A 20,928-nucleotide genomic window follows, 5' to 3' on the forward strand; every position below is an offset into this window, starting at 1 on the left:
TGTCAGCCGATCGACAGTACTTGCGAAAGCCAACCAAATTCTCCTGCTTGGAGGAGACTGAGGACCTGTCAATTCTCTCCGCTAGTTCACCAATTGGCGCGTAGAGCGGTCCTTCGTTATTCTTCTTCGGCAGCCAAAACAGACCAACATACTTCTTCCATTGGCCGAACGCACGGAGTCGAACGTGAAACTGCTGTCTTCGCCTTGTCAGACGGCGGCGAAACATAAATCATGGATGAAATGCAGGCTATTCGTTATCTGGAATCGTTGATCGGACAAACATTGCGGGTGCACACTACAGACACGCGCATGTTTGTAGGCACCTTCAAATGTACAGATGCGGTGAGTGCGCCATGGCCTTGTCATGACCCGGTTTCCAGGTCTTGAAGAAAGGCAGGGACAAATATTATTCTGGGGAATATTACGAGCAATCACTGACTGGGGCTTACGTCTCTCAGGAAAGAAACATTATCCTCGCGGGCACGTACGAATACCGCTTTCCCTCCCAATCAGCCATCAGGGATGCTACGGCAAACGCCAATAACGAACAGATCGAAGCAAAGCCTGAGCCAAAAAATGTCACGGTGGATATGACCAGCCGGTTTATCGGTCTTGTCGTTGTTCCTGGGCAGCATATCACGAAAATTGAACTTGAGGAAACGCCTCAACAGAGCCGTCTACGAGACACATTGAGGAAGTCATAACACCTCTCTTTGATCGGCATATCCGATGTTCGTGAAGTCGAGCCATACGCGGACATTGTCTGCCACAGCTGCTCCGATTTTGGCCGGCGCAAGTCGCGTGGTCAAGGCTCTACAACGAATGAAGGGGATTATGAGTTATTAGGCCCTCGAAAGGAGGGGCGTGGTAAACTGCTCTGTGCAACATTCTTGCGTATTCGGGAGCGAGGAGATTATCGGACCTGTTGCTTGAAAACTCCTGCTGTGCACAAATCAGATATCATCGCTCGCCGCCAAGACGCCGGCAGGATAACCAACGCAGCTTCTCGCATTAACTATGACTACAACGTGGTTGGGAGACAGAGCAGGAGAACACTTGGCGCAGGAGATATGGCTTGGCAATAGTAGCTACAGTCAGCTCTGCGCTGGCCCATGGTGGGGTTCGAAATGGCGGTGTTCCTGCAGTGAACTGAGGAAGGCTCCTATTCGTGCCGTTCAATGCCCGGGACTCAAACCTGTCGAGTTACAAAGCAACCTGCTACTGACTAGCTTGCTTTATTGATCAAGGCGACTGGCGGCATAGCTTGGTCCAGCCTTGTCTGCTTTGTATGGTCACCTTTAGCTTGACAGAGCCAGATTTAGCGGGCCGAGAATAACTCGGAGGTCCCCCCGGAAAGCATTTACATATTCACCGACCCGAGAGATACGATCAAGGGCCTCAAGCAATCAGAATGCATCCAGAATGGGTATAATCGGGAGGAGCATTAGATCACTGCGATGTACAGGTAGCTATATGCTAGAGAACGGCTGACTCATACTGCCCATCACATGCTCTCCGGACTGAATTCAAATCTCCTTGTAGAATGTGTTCACATCTGTAAGAACTCAAAAGGTCCAGAACGCTGGAAAACCCCGCCAAGCCAAGAGAAAAGAGGGGGAAAACGAGATCGTGTTGTCCGTGCTGGGGATGTGTCAAATTTAATTCCACACTTGCCAGTCACGAGGCGTCCAGAGGCGCTGTTGACCAGTGGCTCAGCAGTATCCGGGAGTCTAAAGGTAGGTAGAAGTGGAAAGACGACAAATGAGACATTGCTGGTGATTGGCCACCATTACCTCATTTTCTCTTCTTTGATGTAAGACAAGCAGCGGGCCTGTCAATGTGATGATGCTAATGACTTTTTTTGATTTTCGATAAAAATTGTCGGAAATGGGTTCTCTGACGAAGTAAACATGGAGAATCTACGAAGTAACCATAGATGTATTCGGATTATTTATAGAACTACCTAGGGACGGTATCACCATCATCGACTTGGGGCAACTCTTCAATAGGCTTTACGCGCTCCAAACCCAGATCCGAGCTTATCCGGGCCGATAAATGATCCGGGGAATGCCACACCCGCTGCATGATCGAGACCCAAAAATGACGGCCTGGAGATTGAGAAGGCGAGAGTGACAATCCGCTGCCCAGCAAATCCCAGCAAACGAAGTGGTACCTACTCCGTACTAGTACACATGTTGACCTCTTCCTCTACGCCACAATCAACTCACTTCCTACGAACAGAGAAAATTACTCTTTTCCCTCCCTTCAGTCCGTTCTACTTTCCTCACAGCTTCAGACTCTTTTCTTCATCTCATACTTTCTTGAGCTGTACCGCCTCATAGGCTCATACAGGTTCGTCTCGTCCCTTCGATCTGCTCCAGTCCCAGGTACCGTATCTCCGTCCATCACAGACCCCATAATGACGCAGTATTTCCCCGTCCAGTGCAATCCTTTCTTCCTCCCCTCCATCCTAAGGCAACTCAAAACTCATCCCGTCACGCAAATCCTCTCCAGCCACCTCCGCACACATACCATTGCCCTAGTCGTATTTCATTGTCGGTCACCTGCCCTGTTCCCCAGTGTCCTGTCCCTCATTGCCCTGCTCCGCTCATACTAACTCACATATTTCAGAAGCTTCTTACCGGCGAATCGGAGCTTTCCCTTCCGACCAGCTAGCTCTGTGGATTGGACACTGCACTGTGATGCCATTCTCCTCTCGGTCGGTTCCTGCAAACTTCCCTCCTCCTTCCTCAACTTGAACGGTCGGTACTACTGCTGTGGAAATTCTCTTCCTGTACCGACAATAATCGGTTGGCAAACGAACGAGAATTGCAATATTCCGCATCTGGAACTATTTCCAAGCACACTTTGAAGGCATACTCTTCGTTCAACTCTCACAGGCGGATTTCCATCCTAATTTATAACCTCAGCACCGTCGTGCTGGCCAAGACAGGCCCGAGCATTCCAGTGCGAGCCCGGAACTTCGTATCGTCTTGAATAGACACGTTTTTGTGGATCTTACAATCTCGAGCTTGGCAGATATCCACGCCTTGCAGTAATGGGTCAGTCGCATTCCAAGGGCAATTCTGGCCCTGGCGACTCTCTGCAGTCCTATCCATCCTTCTCTCGCTCCGATACTAAGGAGTCTCTTCGCTCGTTTCGCGGCTCCATCCGGTCCAAGATTCGAAGTAGCGACAGTCCCAGAGGATCGACTGCAGGATTGCCGGACGATAAATCCGACGCAGCATCGGTCAAGTCGACAGCCAGTCGACGCAGTTCCACCAACCAAAGCGTCCATTCTCCCGATGATACCTCTTCTCAACCCGATGCTCCTGAGCCTCCTCCATCTCCTTCCCTGTCGAGTAGCTTGAAACGAGGCCATAAAGATGTCAATGCAATGCAGCAGAGTGGCGAGGTCGACCATGTATCCGATGTACCTCCCTCCGGCGCTGCGCCCTCGGGCCCGTCGACCCAGAAAGTCGGCGAATCGATCCTCATCAAGAGAGAGAACCAGCTGAATCCTATCCTGGACTTCATCATGAATGCTCCATTAGAGACTTCTGGATCTCCAGGTATGGGAATGGGTGCTCTGAAGTCTATCGACCTTGACGACATGATCTCGAGACTTCTCGATGCTGGCTACTCTACCAAAGTCACAAAGACTGTTTGCCTTAAGAATGCGGAGATCATGGCCATTTGTTCAGCGGCACGGGAGCTCTTCCTCTCCCAGCCTGCATTGCTAGAGCTGTCGGCACCCGTGAAAATCGTGGGCGATGTCCATGGCCAATATACAGATCTAATTCGACTTTTCGAGATGTGTGGGTTTCCTCCCGCTTCCAACTACCTCTTCCTAGGCGACTATGTCGACCGTGGCAAACAAAGCTTGGAGACGATCCTTCTCCTCCTGTGTTACAAGCTCAAGTATCCCGAGAACTTCTTCCTTCTCCGCGGTAATCATGAATGTGCCAACGTCACTCGTGTTTATGGATTCTATGATGAGTGCAAGCGGCGCTGCAACATCAAGATTTGGAAGACTTTCATCGATACATTCAACTGCCTTCCTATCGCTGCTACCGTCGCTGGCAAGATCTTTTGTGTTCATGGTGGACTGTCCCCTAGCCTCTCTCATATGGATGATATTCGGGGAATTGCAAGGCCCACTGACGTACCTGACTATGGCCTGCTTAATGATCTCCTGTGGAGCGACCCAGCAGACATGGAAGAAGATTGGGAGCCCAACGAACGCGGTGTCAGTTATTGCTTCGGTAAAAAGGTTATCATGAACTTTCTGCAGCGTCATGACTTCGACTTGGTCTGCCGCGCCCATATGGTGGTCGAGGACGGGTACGAGTTTTATCAGGACCGTATTTTAGTCACTGTCTTCTCAGCTCCTAATGTGAGTACCAAACTTTCCTTTTGCATTTCTTTTGTGAAGAATACAGTGTTTGCTGACTGGCGTCTGTAGTACTGCGGCGAGTTTGATAATTGGGGTGCCATTATGTCAGTGTCGGGGGAGCTGCTATGTAGCTTTGAGCTACTCAAACCGCTGGATTCCACTGCTCTGAAGAACCATATCAAGAAGGGCAGGAAAGAGCGGAATAATATGTTAAGCAGTCCTGTAAGTTCACCCTTACTTCACTTCGTTGTCGCCAAGAGAGATCACCACCTATTCGTGCAACATTGCCGAAGCGCTTGTGGTCTATTCCTTGCCTATCCGTCTCATCACATCATGGAGCACAAGTCACTAATAGTTCTAGCCCGCACACGTATCGGCCCAAAGCTATTAACCGTTCCACCGATCACCCGCCAAGAAACTGGTCTTTGCAACATGCTACCGCCAAGCATCTCCGAGCCCATTTCGACCAATTGATGCCAAATGTGACGTTTTCTCAAAAGTGCATATTCTTTCGGTATTACTCGGAAGCGAGAAGCATTTTATGGTACGGTACAGGCTCTAAGAGATCGATTTCTCACCATCAATATCTGAGCGCCATGGTGGTCAGTTTCTGGGCTGCTCTCCTTGCTGCCCAGCAACCCTTGCGCCTTCAAATCACAGGCTGCCCCGCATGACATTAATAGGGCCGGCCGAGCCCTGTGTCTGACGGGTCCAGTCTTCCGCATAGACAGGTTGGTCGATACTAGTTTCCAGTTGCAGGGAACACTTGTCCTCGCGGATGAGACAAGTACCTGCTTCGAAATCGCCGCTGGCCACTCCCAACGATTATATACTGTCTCCATCCATTCTGGGCAGTTATCGGGTTTCGTCCCATGAGTCACGAAAAGGGAAAACAGACACGAACAGCTGGCAGAAGCCGCTGTCGTATTCGCTTCCAGGTGTTTCTTCTACAATTTCTCAACTCTTTCCTCTCTTGCCTCGCACTATCTCACTTCGTCATGATATATCTTTGAGAGCGGTAGTTATTGCTTATTTTCGTTGTTTCCTTTTTTGTCTCACGGTGCAGCTTGGGCATGGGCGTTCTCTACAAACACTATTAGACATTTTAAGGGATCACAAATTGACACCTATGGGGTCAGCATAGTCTCTCGATTCGCATCATAATGTCACAAGTTTGACTGATCATTCTACGTGCCTTGTAGCTGCTGCTGTCAGTATTATCACTACTGAGTCGAAGCACCAGGTCGATAACCTCATCCAATGATTCGACACGTTATCTCATCCTCTAAACTCTCCTGTAGCCCGTTCTCAATTGCAGTGAGATCTTCAGAAATACATCCCATACTTAACATCCCGAATTTTGGATCCTGGTCATCCACGTAGAACAAATCAGCTGGCTGACACAGAGAATTCTCCATTAAATGACTACTCACATGCATGAAGTATATCCCCGTCAACGTCATCCCAGGAGCTATCTCCGCCTTTCTGGATCTTTGGCGGATGCATGGACCCACAGGGAGTCGCAGCTGCAGGATAGCACTCGGTTGGAAGGTGAAGGGAACAGGCTTGAAGTTCGTGGTTACCTGTGACATGTACGTAGTCAGTAGTATGTTCCATCGACAAACACTGTCTTCGATCTGGGCCACTTACCTTCAAAGACGTGATCGCGCCGTAGTTGTAAGGGTTGCTGCAGTCCTGCGCACTCGCGAAGACACCCGTATCGGCCTGGATCCCCGTCAACCGCTCACCAGCCGGGCCGTCAATGGGGAAGGGGATCCTAGTTGTGTAGTCGCCCGTGGCGGTTGCCGGGCAAGCCTGGAGACATTTGACGGGTGCGTCGTCGTTGTAGAAGAAATCGATTCCGACGATTGCGGTCTTCGAAACTGTTACTGAGATGCGGGTGAGGTATTGCAGCATATGGCCCTTGAGTCCGCCGAACATGATGTGCACGAGAGGCCGGTATTCATGTAGGGGGATTTGACGGCCTGAGAACGTACCGTCGTGGAGGTGGTGAGAAGGTGCTGGGATGTCTGGGTACCAGAGTCCCGTTGTACGGAGCGGGAGGTGCTCGCCCCTAGAGTCAGAGGGGAAGAGCGGGTTGAGATTCGACGGAACGGCTAGGGAGACCATTTTGAAGCCCTATAGTAGGTTGGTTTTGTTAGGTAGGTTCGTCCCTGTGTGCTTGTGGAAGAGGCTTAGGTGTGATATAACACTCACATCGAAATAACCTTTTATTTCATGAATGGTCTCTTTCATGCATAATCGGAGAGTTTGGGGGTTCTCTTTCCAGGATCCCACCCAGGATGAGACGTCGCCTTTGTCTGTCACAGCGCGTAGGGCCATGATGCCTCTGGGACTGACGGCGGTGATGAAGCCAGTTATTCGGTAGCATCCGGCGCCCATGTCGAGCATTCTCTCGTTTGCCGTCACAGTGTAGCCGAGAATGACTTCCTGATGGTCCTCGAAAATGAACCGTATGCCGGAGATGTACTGTTGTTCACTGAGACGCCGAAAGGAGATTTTAATGGCTCGGATCGGTGCTGAGATTGAGACTGTCTGTTCATATATCTCCCTGCATTTTACACCACAAGGGAAGCGGTCCGCAGGTTGCGCAGAGAAGTCTCCTCCAACGGGTCTCCATGCTTTAGATGGCTTTGCTGGGAAGGCCTGCAGCGTCCTGATTAAGCTATCGTTATTCAAGGGTTCTTCAAGAAGATCCGCCAGGTCTTCGAGTAGATCCCAGACCCGTTTTCTATTCTTCAGCTCAAGGGAAGACATCAACAGTAGGCCTGTTTTTTCATAAAGAATTCTCCAGTCTCGATTGCGCTGCTCAGCGATGCTGCTGTATGACGGATCCGTCGCTTCGAAGCAAAATCCGCGCTCCTGATGAGAATCGAATCTCGAGGCCCAGAATGTCTGACTGAAAGGTAGACTCGCAAAGGACCTCGAAGCCAGCCTGGCATTGGCGACGCTGTGAGAGGGGAGAAGCACCTGGATGAGCTCTAGGACTTCTTGCGGCAGTCTCTGAAAGCAATCCGCCGCGTTCTGAAAGACCGGTACTATTAAAGAGGCCTGTGCCGTTGGAACATCTGTTCTTTGAGAGTCCACAAGAGCCTGCTTCAACTCGGGAACAATTATAGGGTTCGCCGTTGCCAATGACAAGGGTGAGTTCTTGTCTCCCAGATATCGTTTAATAAAGCCCACAATGGAGACATCCTCCCACGGATATCCCTCAGGAGCTCTATCCATGAGCCCGCCATAATTGTGACCCCAGTCTAACCATCCCTTTCTGTTTGCCGGACATGAAAGTAAGATATCGTAGAGCCGCTCGATGGGAACAGATCGGGGCGCTAACCGAGTTATCAACAGGTCCCAGCAGACCTCGTGGAAGAGAAATCCAGGCTGTGGGCGCAGTCGCTCTCCAACGAGAGGAGGGAAGGCATCTTCCGCAGACAACTCAAGGCCTTCGTCGCTCCATCGCCTCTCAACTGCGGACGGTGCGGCGCAGTCAGGTATTATCGCTAGCGGCACGTAGCCACCTACCCCAGTCAAGAACGGCCTCCCCTCTAGCCCAGAGTTTCGATCACATCTCACTATTGGGCGGTCAACTCAACATGCCCTGAGGCAGTCGTCACTAATTCAGGGAATATAAAAGGTTTGAAGAAAGTCACAAGATACACACCTGCGCGGAAGTCCCTTTGCCAGGATACCTTCGGACTATGATATGGAATCTTGGCACCACAGACAACACACAGCGAGTGTGACCATTCCATCGTAACAGCCAAGGTTGTTCAGTTACTAAAAAGACTGAGATGATTAGAGACATGTGGAATCCTGGAGTTGAAAGCTGGGTGTGCCCAGGTCCTTGACGCGGTTTATACAGACTTGGAGCATAGGGCTGAGGGCCATTCTGCAACTCGCCTTTGAAGGCTGGCTTTTGAAGAGCAGCCTTTTGAAGCTTGCTTCGCTGGAGAGAATCTGATTCAATTCATCATGTTTGTTCAGCGACTAAGCTGATGCCTGGACTTATACGGCTTATTGCGTAGAAATATGACCAGGCGTACATCAGAGGTGAAACTGCGGAGGTCGTGGTTGGCGCGATCACCAGCCCCGTCGTGTTCGGTGCCTAAGGCTAAAGAGCTAATGACACTGCCTGCAGCCTCACCATCACTGGTACAGGCAGAAGCGAAAGACTCATTCCAAGAATAAACTTTTATCCATTTATAAATAGACCTACCCAGCTCGCCAAGTGAGTACAAAAGTCAAACAAGATAGGCAGATGAGAAAATATACACAGCGCCAGATGACAAAATGTGCAGAGTATGACGTTCAATGGCGAATTCCGAGTATAAAATAGAACATTTGCCAATGGGATTCGCAAAATCAACGATCAAGCATTGGTGCCTAGATTTCTCCTCAGACACTTCTGCAAACAAAGCGATTCGCGGCCTATGCGTAATCCCTGACGTAGCGACCTGGCAACTCAACGTCCCACATAGGTCTCTCGACAACGGCAACCTCCAGCGTATTGCCAGCAGTACCATCCTCAACACCATCCTCGGTCAACAAAGAGCTCAGAGGCACAATGCCGAGTAGGTCACGGTACTTGTACGTGTACCACCACCGACGTGCCGGTTGAGATCCGTTCGACTGCACCAATTGGTTCTGGGGCGTGTCAAGCACGTCCTGATCATTTGGCTTCCGAGCTGGTGTATCACTGGTCCCATTGAGCGAGAGAAGCTTATCACGAGGCCCAAGAGAAACTCGCTTTCGCGGAGTGCTGGTTTCGTCTTCCTCAAGCTTTCCTCTTCTAAGTCGCGCCAAAGCTGCGTCATTGCCTGCTGTAGAGTTTTCGTCATATTCAAAGGCCTCTTCATCTCCTGCTGCTCGTGGGCGCTCCTTGTCTAGGGAGACCCACTCTCCCTTGGAATCATCGTGTCCTTCGATCTTGCGATATTTGGAGCCAAAGTGAACATCTGATTGAGCCAGTGACATTCGATCACCAGCACCGCTGTTCGCTTTTCTTCTCTTCTCTTCTTCCTCTAATTGCTCACGCTTTCTCTTGTTAGCCGAAGATGCCTTAACGAGCTGTGTCGAAGAGTCTCCTTCTTCGTGGCCATCTACGGTTTCCGTCAACTCTTCCGGAGAGGGAAAATCCTGGTTCAGGTCAAACATCCACAACCAAGAAGTACCGTACAACCACAGGCGGTCACGCGACTCGGAAAGATCCCACAAGCAGCCCATTGCGCGGTCCTTGACCCCCTTAAATTGCTCCGGAAGATAAGCCTTGGGGTTCCTTCTTGACCAGTCCGAGAGCTTTCCTTCGAGAGCGTCGAATTCCACAAGCTGATGTTCACTCGTGAGAGCCATCAATCGACTCTCGCCTCTGAGAGATTTTTGGGAAGACTGATCAGTACCGTTTGTGAGAAGTTTTGCTTCTGCCGGACTTTGAGGGCGGAAGGAGAGCAGAAGCACCCCAGATTTGAGTCTGGGTATGGGTGAGTCAGCATTGGCGTACTGCCAGCGCTCTCCGTCTATCACTGGTCGCTCATCCTCATCGTCCGAAGATTCATCTTCAGAATCTGCAGCGCCGTTGCGCTTGTCGGCAGCTTCTGAAGACGAGTCCTCGACATTCTTCAGGAACCAGGTATCGACACAGCCAGAAAGATCACCAGTCGCTAGAATTCTGCTGTTCTCGGAAAAGACAACGCAGCGGACAGTTCTCTCGTAGTCCCCTAGAGTACCATGGGAAGCCTTCTCGTGACGAGTGTGCCGAGTCGCCCTGTCAAGTTTGACAAGCTGTGGTAAGATCTGTGGTTTCTCCTGAGGCGACGAAGCAGGCATGACCCTAGCCAGGTAGATGGCACTATTAGGTCGAACCACACAGAGCCACCGGCTGTCCGGTGATATGGCCACAGCTCGTGCACCATCCTCAGAGAACGCGGCGGGAACATCTAACTTTGTTATGCGTAAAGCCCCCCTTTCATCACTTTTTCGTCGTCGGACGGAGAAAACCTTGACCTCGGAGACCGTAGCAACAATAAGAATCTTTCCGTCCACGGAGAGCATCGCTGACGTGATGTTTTCTTCGCCCTGTGATAAGCGATAGGGCACGCCTTAGCAGCTTGTCATTGCAGGAAAGGGTATTTTGCATTCTCACCTGAATTAAAACCTTTCCGACGAGTCGATGCTTCTGCCCCTCCAAATTATCATGTGGTGAGGTTGGGCCACGGGATACGCGCCAGATGCTGACCTCTCTGTCCCAGAAGCTCATCACAAGCCTAGAGGAAGGAGAAGACGCTAGTTGAGGTATTTGCGGCAGACTGGAGAGCTTCCTGTGGTGTTCTTTTCCGAATTCACGCAATGGGAGTACGACAGGTGAGGCGTCGGGACCTAAGGAATGTCAACTCGCCGAAAAACCTCAAAGAGAAAGTAAAGGGAGTTGTATCTTACCTCCAGAAACAACAATACTGATATCTCTTGTCTCATAAACCGCAAAGGTCTTAACGTCATGGGTGTGGTACCGACGGTGCATCACTTCAGCCCATCTTCCCTTCTTTTCGCCTTTCTCTCCCGGACCTTTCCTGTACACAACCGTCCTCTGGTCCGCACCTCCACTGACAACTGTATCTCCATTGGCGCTGACAGCGACATCGAGGGTATCTGCTAGATGACCTTGTATACGTTGGATGAGGGAGTAATTCTTCGCATCCCAAAACCGGATCTCGCCAGCAGAGTCGCCGGAAACAATGGTACCGTCTGGAAGGCACTTGACTGACCAAACCAGTAATTCCTTGGGACCACCAGCCGGTCCCTTACCGAGAGAGATTGTACGTAGAAGCTGCCCAGACCGAATATCGAATAGTCGAATCGAGCTGTCCGCATAACCAGCCACGATGGTGTTGCGATTTTGGAAAGTGACACTAAGGACTCTCGCTCTCTTTGTAGAAGGACGCATCAGCCGTAGGAATTTCAATTCGCCGTCGGCAGTAGACAGGATCACGATTGAGCCATCTGCGCATCCAGCCGCGAGATGCTGCCCGGTGTACTCTCCCTCTGCAGGCGGCAGAGGCTTCCCATCCTTGCCACGCTTCGTAGCCTGCCATCTCGGTTGCGCAGCTATACACCAGATTTCACCGTAGTTTCCGCTCGAGTGACGCATGGGGCGGCCCTGCTCCAGATCCCACTCCGTTACCGCGGTCGAGTATCCAATGCTGAACAATCGCAGTTTCCCAGGAATCTTGGTTCCGTCGGGTCCAGTCTCTGGGGGATCTAGAGTCCATGCAAGCCCCTCTATACTTCTGTCTTTTCCTCCGCGCAGAACCGTCTCCTGGAACCAGGCGCCGCGCATTGGGTTCCATATCTCGATGTCGCCATTTGCGCGGCCGATGGCAAGCCGTAGGGTAGGGACGCCTCGACCGGCAAGTTCCGCGGAGGGAGGGTGAGAGAATGAGAGCGCATTGATCGCCTGGGGGTTGTAAGGCACGAAACGGCAACGATGAATATCCATTGTTGGCCACCTGATGCGATCAAGGTCTCGAATTGGAGATTTCGAAGTAGAAGGGAAGGGAAGCGAGGAGGGTAGATCCGTCAAATGAGGAAGATATCTACCTTGGCTCAAGAGTTAGAGCCAGTCGCTAAACAATCATTCCGGTAATATCGTGGAATACTGTCGTTCGTGGTGTTAAGCGTTTCTGACGTTCTTTTTCTGCTTCTCAACTTTTTTTTCTTGCCCGTAGAATACAATTTTTAGCGCGCCAAGGAAAACTCCGCGGAGACTTGTCACGTGATATCGTCCAGCTGTACCGACTATGGCCCTCATTTCTACTGACCTCTAGAGATTAGCTATTAAGTGATGCAATGAGAACTTTGATTGTACGTCTCTGAAAATGATATGGAAATACTAGAAAGCTGCTTGTGTCATACCGGCGGTTATCCAGTCGACGTCGATCACCAAAGCCGCAGACAGTTCTGAGATCTACGATACAGGGGCACGTTTTTGATTCAACTTGTCTAATTCTAGGTCTGAGATATGTCCCAATGTTCGGTTGTGTGACCGGATCCGAATGCAGGGCAGGATGGACGAACAGTATCTGCTATGACGATTGTTACTTGTAGGGCAAGGGTATTTATATTTATATATCCACGACTGACTTACTACGCTCAAGCCAGCTCCCTTTTTAAAGAGATCAAGAAGCGTTCATGAAGCCAGCAGAACATATCACTGGCCGGGATAGCTCGTTTTTCCAATAAGTAAAAAAAAGGGGGGGAAATAAAGGAAGCTCCTGAGCAACCGATTTCCAAACACTCGAGTCTACAGAGACCCAATATCAGACACGGAATGGTTGTCACTAAGACCTGGGTGTGGTACTACCAGAGTCATGTCGCACAAGCATGCAGCTGGAGGTCAGATATCGACATTGAATCGGGGACTGAATCAGGGTTTGCGCTAGGATACGAAACGCTCAGTCTATGCCGCTTCACAAGAGAATTGCTAGTAGTATAGCAGCACAGTATACATGCATGTGTACTATTCAAGAACCTGTAGTCTAGACGGTATCGCCGGACAGGCCCAGATGTAACCCACAGCGCCAGAAACCAAGTCAAAGCCTTTAGCACGGCATGCTGAACTTTCATAGACCTATGTCGTATTAATGACACAAGAAGACTCCAAAGTCGTTGGTCGTTGATAGGCCGAGGTGAGATCTGGGGCCTGCCACGTCAGTCCAACCCTGGTCCCGTGCGCCGGGGCGAAACAGGAAGACTTATGCACGTCTTTTGTGATGCCTGCCTGTGAGCTCGAATGATTTGACACGACGTGATGGTGTCGGAGATAGGAATCAATTGGAGAGGAAGTTCAAATCTACTTGAATAGAGGTGGGAGTACACATGGCACTCAAGAGGTACAATGCATTGGGATAATTAGTGAAGCTGATAGCCGCAGATGTATGGATATCAGGCACGCCATGTCTAGATCTACTCGGCCACTGTTGAATATGAGGAAACTTAGAAGTGAGATAAGGATCGAGGTGGAGCTCTTCGAAATCCTCAACAATGAAGTCCGACAAATGAGCAGTTAGGAAAGGATTCTGAGTTCCTAGCCCACTAAATTTTCTACCCATGTCCAGCTGAAGGAGCGTCTGTGCCAGCTCTGATTCGATCCCAAGATGTCCATGGTGCGGGGTGTCGATTGGCCTGATTGGCAATGGCATCATCCCTGATAATCATGACAGTGCTTCTCCTTTTAGAAACATGAGCCGCACACGGATTTGTGGTCTTTGTAAGTCGTGCGCCTGCACTTCCTGCAATCGAGTAATCGGTAGATACCTAAGCACTAGGGGCCATGTCCTTGATTTCGAACACTTGATTCCGGCTCTGGTGCAAGATAAATCTGACAGGCTGGAGACGTCAGGATCCTCGAGCGCCTAGTGGCCTATCATCTATATCAATGCGCGCGTTCGTGGACTCGTTACTTTTTCCCTATTTAGTAACTTTTTTTGAAGTTGGAGAGGGCGGTCATTAGTGGTACCGCACAAGCATATTTCGGACGCACGCAACAAGCGATGCTACATCGTTACGAGAGGATATGCTTTACTCGACTACATGAGTGTTTCAAACTATTTACGGACATCGGAAATCTATCTACTTGCAAATATAGTAGCCTGAGGCTTGCCCAATGTTTAAACGATACAGAGTAACTCCCGCACTGTTCCACCAGTCAACACGCAATCTGCGAAGGGTACAAATGTAGGTTATATGCTATCTAACATGTTTTGTCTCGGCCGTTTTACGCTCTGACGGAATTGGGGAATTTTTAAAAGTCAACCAGTAGAACCGGAAAGGGTATTCCTAGCGTTCCATAAAGCTAGCCTTGCGTTGGGTAAGCTGCTTTATTGGCAGCTACTTCGACTACCAAAATGCCCCAGAATGAGTGCAGAGGRGCTTTTAGCCTTGTACTGAACATTGCTGCAAGACCGATATGCTAGCCATTCGCAACGGTGACCTGATTACTCTCAGAGCAAGCTCAGGGACTCATGCATCTGGCCATCGGAGTAGGAGTCCTTAACGGTAAAGGTCATCATTATGAACGCAAGGATCTAAACGACACTTTTTCGTCTTCTCAAAAGGGACCACTTCTCTCGATGATCTCTCAAGATAATAAAACGAGACACATTGCGACGTCGGAAATCTGTAGGACAACTCATAAGGCGATATCCGAAGACATGTGACCGTACTTTCACGGAAACTTCGAAAATCGGATATTAATAATTTATGGTGGTACAAGGCAGCACTGCTTTTAGCTTCAGGAGGTGGCTGACATGGTAGCCTAGGGGGTTGCAAATTAACTCCCTCCTTTTCCAGCCTCAGGACCCAAAACCCAGACGCCGTAAGACACGCTACTCTTCTCCAGCAATCTCGGGAATCTTGGAAACGTCTCACAGCTTGCAGGGTTCCAAGGCATGGGCGAATCCGCCGCAAACCGGACGGGTAGCTATAAGCGAACTACTCCGTCTAAGTCACCAAAATCCTTCTGATTTATTATCCGGGATTAGTCTCTGGTGAAGCGTGAAAAGCGGGATGGGCACCTCTTTCTAATTTCTGGATCAGGATTATCTGGAGAACCACGCGCCAGATTAGCAACAAGCGCGATGACAATCTCGTCGCGATTGTCGAATCAGGGCGCGTCAAAGGCACGTCGGATTGTGTTGCCAAGCATCAAGGATAAGACTTCCCCTAACTAACTTTCAGGAGCAAGAATGTTAGTCTTGTCTCGACTCCCGACGATGCACAGAATAGTTATACAGAAATAGGGCCTTGTCATCGTAAATTGAGAGGGCTATCTCATGAAGTCAGTGAAGAATCCTTTGCAGACTACAAATCAACTTAATGGGAAGAATAACAGAGAATGGTCATGGAGAATCATCCCCTTTTGAAGATCGTGATTCAAGGTTCCAGAATGGGCAGGCCGAACGCCGGGGCATGGGACGCGAGTCCAACAATGACGCAATGATTTGTACAAAGAGGACACAGTATCACATATGGAGTGCATTTGTATACCTCCACAAATCTACGTTAAATCCACCCATCAAACTTTGTCTCCTGTGATTCTGTGAAAAGTACAAATATTAGTTATAATAATAAATGTACCGTCGAGTAGAACATAAAATATTCTCATTTTGACTGAGGGATAACAGCTTGGAAATTCAAGAAGCAGTGAGGAGCAATTATTTCCGTTTAAGGCTTTGGAGTTAAATGTGGAGTCGTTTATTTACACTACAATCGGGTCCCACTCTCCCTTATCCACTAGACTATATATTTCCTAGCGCCATGTATGCAAAAAGGTCTCGGTATCAGACAAGGTAATTATGAGACAGTTCTTCTCACCCGCTCTTACTGTATACTGTCTTATATTACTCCATACATACGTACAGTACAACAGATATTTACCATCATACGATCAGTACTCAGTGGAGTGCTACAACTTCCATGCTGACAGTTGCAAAGAAACTAAGGAGTCGCAGAAGGAGGAAAAAACCACCACCAAAAAAAAAAAACCAAAAAAAAGGGTTCCATGGTTGAGGCTCGCCACTGCCCCAACTGTGGCATAGCCTTTCCAGAATAGGGCATATTGCCTGAGCTGCGTGAGTGATGTTGGATTCATGTTTCCCGCGTTTTCCATTGGAGCCTTGAGGGCTACGATGGCGATGATGATAATTTGTTAGACAAGACCTTGACACCCTGACTAGAGGAAACAAAAAAACATCTTTCGCAATAATTGATGAATTGAAACCATGCAGTTGGAATTTCCTACACTAAATGATCAGCTTAATTGAGAAGCCATTTCATGGTCAACTCACTGGTCTTGCGATGATCTACTGCTACCTCGATAGATATTGAAAGCCAAGAAATCTAATGGTTATTACTACCTAACCCAGACTTGACCACGAAGCTGAAGAACTGAGAATGACATTCCATTTCAACAGTTTTCACCTGGGCTTAGGTGTATCTCGTCCACCACCAAAAAAGAGATGTCTTCTTAAGGATGACTTCGAAGATGGCCACAGTGGGCCATGTATCTGTGCCATGATTGAAGAATCGCAATACATGCTTAAAATACATCCTTCTTTCAGCAAAATGCATAATTGATGACAGAGATTCTCAGCTACGGTGGAAGGTAACATTTTTGATCTGTAGACAGAGCCTAGGAGACGCATCGACTATTGAGGGACTGATCTCTGTGCAACATTAAGCCAGCAGACTCGTCCTGGCTCTACAGAGTAGAGCCCTTTGCACATGGATATTCTGCATTCCCCAACTCTATAGTTCAAGAATCTAACCTTCAACCTTGGTCGCAAATCACCTGTCAATTTTACTTTCCACAGCATCCATATCTAGTATGTATTCGGGAGTTTCACTTACATTCTCCCGTATATTGCTCACTTCTCTAAGGTAGGTAGTTTCTGTTGTTCTCTAAAACATTCTGTTGCTCCTCTCGCCCCTCTTCAGAAGTTTTCTCTTCACCGCATCACTGCTTCAGACAATAGCCGCAGCATCCGGGTACCGCTAACTACTTCGTAGTCCTTGATTCCGTACGGAGTACACACGTTATACGTAGCTTGACGCATACGAACCGGTATAGCTATAATTGCTCAGTGGATCAGTATGCTTAGTTGCGGGGCTGTAAAAAGAGCAAGTCACAGGTAGTATGAACCATTAGGCGAATCATGATGCCTTTTGTACTGTTGACATTTTCTTAGGTTTTGCCGTTCCGACCTCTCGGAACGGGCCAGAGTGCCGAAATCGAATTATTATCTAATTGTATCCGCTGGTTGCTTGAGAGTCGAAATGTCAAAGTGGGTGTAAGAGTTTTCGCTGGAGAAGTCTTTCCAAATGATGTAGATTTTTTCCTTCAAGATCCGCTGTGGATTTGTGTCGGCATTCCGTCTCTCTTGACTCGAGTCTGCGAGTCGAGGTACTTGGCACTAGTGGTACTGATTTTATACCAAAGTACGAAAAAAGAGGTATTTTTGGCCTTTGAGCCGACACAGAATGCTAGTGTCTTTTTTGGCGCTTGCACAAACTAGGAAGGCGTCTAGAAAGAAATGGAATGGAAACCTGGAGGCAAGATCGGGTATAGACTAACTATGGGGAAGCTGGAGATTTGCTGCTCGCTTTCTCCAGTTGACAGGTCACTGAGCTACCAGTTAGAAGCCTTCACAGTTTACGGTTCTACACAGATCTCAAATATTTCCTACGGATAACCTGAATGGGCCCCTTCGTGGAACAGCTACAGTAAACGTAGAGTCCTTTGTACTATTATGATGGCAAATCAAGATATGTCATATATAATTACAGTGATCAATCAATGACACTAGCAGACTGATCCCTCAATTTGAGATTCCAAAGTCTTCAGCAATCATATTACCAGGAGTTCTCCGCATACGTGACCAAGCCCTTGCATAAACTGAACCTGATCGACCGTTTTTGCAGTTGAAGATTGTTAGGTTGAGGAATAGACTGTTTTTAAAGCATACATCTGTGGATTGAAAGTCGGCACTCCAATTTAAGGATCATATCAGATCAAGGAGTAAATGCCTTAATAGCGTCTCACTACACTGGCCATCTGCAGGTACGCGCAAGGGACAAGTGAGGAAGCAATGAAGCGGTCCTCAAGCTTCCAGTGATCACCACATGATCTAGCCTCCTCTTTGGTGAGCCGAAAATTGTAAAGATCATTTACTCTAATCCCGAGCCCTTTATGCATCCAATCCAGAATTGATCACCAAGGCTTTTCATTCCCTCTTGTGGTTATATACAGTACGGGCTTTGGCCATGGACTCGGACGCTGGGCGGCAGTACGTAGTAGTTGGTGTAACATGCCCGTTTGTTTGCTCCTGTCACCCATTCTCTGTTAGCATTTTCTCGTTCCTCGTATAATGCAGTACTTAATTGGATATTATGCCGACTAGCCAATAGCTATCTAGTTGTGATACATGAAAAACATTCTGACGGCCCCTGGCGTCCTCCAATTTAATTATCTTTGTGTTCTTTATTCAAGGGACCTGGCCAGAAGGGCTGGGCCAAATATCTTCTTTCGTTTACATGAGTAACTAAAATATCTCACTGATGAGTGAAAGCATCTATGCCGAATGATGCTTTAAGAAGGAGCCCCTACAATAGTCTGTTGAGATCATATGCAGAAGGCATTCCGGGGACGGCCTTATCAGAAAAAGGGCGATCCCAGAACCTTGGAGCCAAGTAAGGGTTAGATGAAGTTCAATATTGTAGCCACTCGAATAATCAAGGCATCGCAGTAGATAGTACGCAGTACATTATCGGACAGACACTGATAGAGTTAGTATGGATTAATTCCAGGCCCCAGCCACACTCATGATTTCTGAATCTGAAATTTGGCCTGACTAGTCTAGATGCTGCCTGCTGAGTAGTGGCTATGCCCAGCCACTTTGGGAGTGAGATTCAACGTCCAGATATTAGGTAAAACTAGTGAGCAACAGACGACCGGTACCTTCTATTCCAAGGATGAAGCAAAAACAGCTCATCAGCAGCATATATCATCATATTCATAGCTGATCTTCGCAGTCATCGCATAGTAGGCAATGCCACAGTGGGTCCGCATGCACTTAGACAGTTATACTTTCTTTTGACATGTCTAAGGACTGGGAGTCACTTACAGGTTGACAACTGCCCACTTGCTCGGTCAATAGTATGTGCAGAATTTGCAGATATTGTGGCTCTCAACTTTGACAAAGATCTGAAAGGGAATCCGATAGCGTCTTGTGGGCTATGAATATCAATGAGCCTGTTGGTATGGTGTGGTGCTTGAGCGAGGTTCTTGATAGACCATGACAAGTCCACAGCCCACCCCCCGCTATGGACTTCAGGAGTTGAGACAATCAAGGTTCATCCAGCACAAAGGTGAAAGCCTCTCAGCGAATGATGTCTCTGGGGAAAACAAACTAAGAAACTCCAGCCCGCAAACTTAATCTTGGTTGATGAAAGGAGCCTCCTGAGCCCATTAATATTATCTCTGAAATTCGAAAATTGGCGACCGAAACCGAGGTAATGATGTGGACTGGAGATGGATGACAACGCGTCGAGGATTATTCCCACGCGAATAATAGTCAATCCCAAACCCGTACCGTGGGTGCGTTCGTGTCCCATCCATTCTCGTGAGTAATTTAATTGGGTTCCATTAGCGTGGGCTTGTGCTAGCTCCCCACACTTATTGAATTTCAAGCAAGATCCCTGTTAACTGAAGACAAAGAGACCCATGGCGGGAGTATCGACTGGTCGAGGTGCGACAGGAAGCGGCCGGGCTGAAAGAAGTTGGAATCCATGGTGTTGGAATAATGCAGCGACCAGTTGTGAATGGCTGCGGCACCGGACATGCGATGAAGTCAATGGAGGTAAGGGCCATTTGCTGGACCACTCAGCAGTCGACAATGGCGGTAGAAGACCCTGGGACGCGACGGGCTGCATGCACGTATATGCGTATAGATGTAAGCCTGTAAGTATGTGCTTACTAGTCAGACAGGAAGTAGCTGCTTACCTAAAGGTATGTTTCAAGCACCCCCGAATTGCAAGCCATGTTCTGCACAGCGAGAATATCAATTTGATATTCACAGCTCTATTGCAGAGTAGGTAGCCTTATTAGCAGTTGGCAGTCAGCTCCTCTACGTACTTAACAAGAATGCAAAAATCCCCCAGTTTGATCTTAGACTTTTGAATATCAAATGTCTGAAACATTTTAAAGGTAAAAGTAAGAAAATGTTCGTCATTTTCCATCAGATTTAGGCATGATCATGCTGCTGTGATCTGTAGACAAGTGGTAATTACAGAGCTGATGTTGCTGCTAGCTCCTCCAAAGTGGTGACGCAGCTTGCCTAGGTAGTCATCTCTACTCTGTACGCAGTAGTTGATACATAAGTACAAAACTAGCCCCAGGCCCAGTAATCAGCATAATCAATAGTGATACGCCTTGTGGCTTTTCATTTCGCAATTTTCTAGTCGTCCCTAGCCAAGGGCCCGAGGTGTTCCTGGCCTGAATCAGGAAGAAGATGAGTGGTGAAGACTCAAGACTGGTTGTTAGCGACGGAGATCAACCCCACTAAGAAGCCCACCGAAGGAGTGCTGCTGCTGGCCGCTGCATGAGGCTTGGCTTGAGAAACAGAGGCTTTACCGGAGCCATTGGAATGGTTTATTTCTTTGCTGGAGAAACAAAAACTCATCTCTCAGAGGAGAATCAAAAAGACTTCCAGCTGGAATCGCAACAACCTATTCCGGAATTCTAGACCATTAGTTTCCTAGAAAGGTACATAGGGGTCGATAATTGATGGACGATTGGATAGGCTGGCTGGGAAGTAGACACTTTACTGAAAGAAGGCAGTTACTGACTTACAAGACAGTACCTATGATCATTACACTAAGATAGGAGGCAGACGTCTTACACTGCTGCAGTACCACTACCCTGGCAGCTTTTGTAAAGCTACCTTACTATTATTGACTTTTCA

General features: G+C 48.5%; 4 protein-coding genes across 4 annotated transcripts; 2 read left to right on the forward strand and 2 right to left on the reverse strand.

The window, feature by feature from the left end:
- Positions 1-231: 231 nt before the first annotated feature.
- On the forward strand, positions 232-704 carry Asppvi_001247 (LSM domain-containing protein; the record flags this gene model as incomplete). The annotated part of the gene is made up of 2 exons (XM_043297548.1): positions 232-342; positions 459-704. 2 exons carry the CDS (start codon positions 232-234, stop codon positions 702-704), a joined length of 357 nt encoding a protein of 118 aa, XP_043153483.1.
- A 2,354-nt stretch (positions 705-3,058) lies between these two features.
- phzA (putative serine/threonine protein phosphatase) lies at positions 3,059-4,787 on the forward strand (the record flags this gene model as incomplete). Its single annotated transcript, XM_043297549.1, has 3 exons — positions 3,059-4,396; positions 4,466-4,618; positions 4,758-4,787. 3 exons carry the CDS (start codon positions 3,059-3,061, stop codon positions 4,785-4,787), a joined length of 1,521 nt encoding a protein of 506 aa, XP_043153484.1.
- An 862-nt stretch (positions 4,788-5,649) lies between these two features.
- Positions 5,650-8,169, reverse strand: Asppvi_001249 (uncharacterized protein; the record flags this gene model as incomplete). Its single annotated transcript, XM_043297550.1, has 5 exons — positions 5,650-5,763; positions 5,830-5,979; positions 6,047-6,535; positions 6,614-7,989; positions 8,079-8,169. The coding sequence occupies 5 exons, from the start codon at positions 8,167-8,169 to the stop codon at positions 5,650-5,652; spliced, it is 2,220 nt and encodes a 739-aa protein (XP_043153485.1).
- Positions 8,170-8,845: 676 nt separating this feature from the next.
- ura7 (small subunit rRNA maturation protein UTP4) lies at positions 8,846-11,906 on the reverse strand (the record flags this gene model as incomplete). Its single annotated transcript, XM_043297551.1, has 3 exons — positions 8,846-10,489; positions 10,557-10,789; positions 10,850-11,906. The coding sequence occupies 3 exons, from the start codon at positions 11,904-11,906 to the stop codon at positions 8,846-8,848; spliced, it is 2,934 nt and encodes a 977-aa protein (XP_043153486.1).
- Positions 11,907-20,928: the final 9,022 nt, after the last annotated feature.

The sequence above is a fragment of the Aspergillus pseudoviridinutans genome (assembly GCF_018340605.1).
Source record: "Aspergillus pseudoviridinutans IFM 55266 DNA, scaffold_1, whole genome shotgun sequence".
NCBI lineage: Eukaryota > Fungi > Ascomycota > Eurotiomycetes > Eurotiales > Aspergillaceae > Aspergillus > Aspergillus pseudoviridinutans.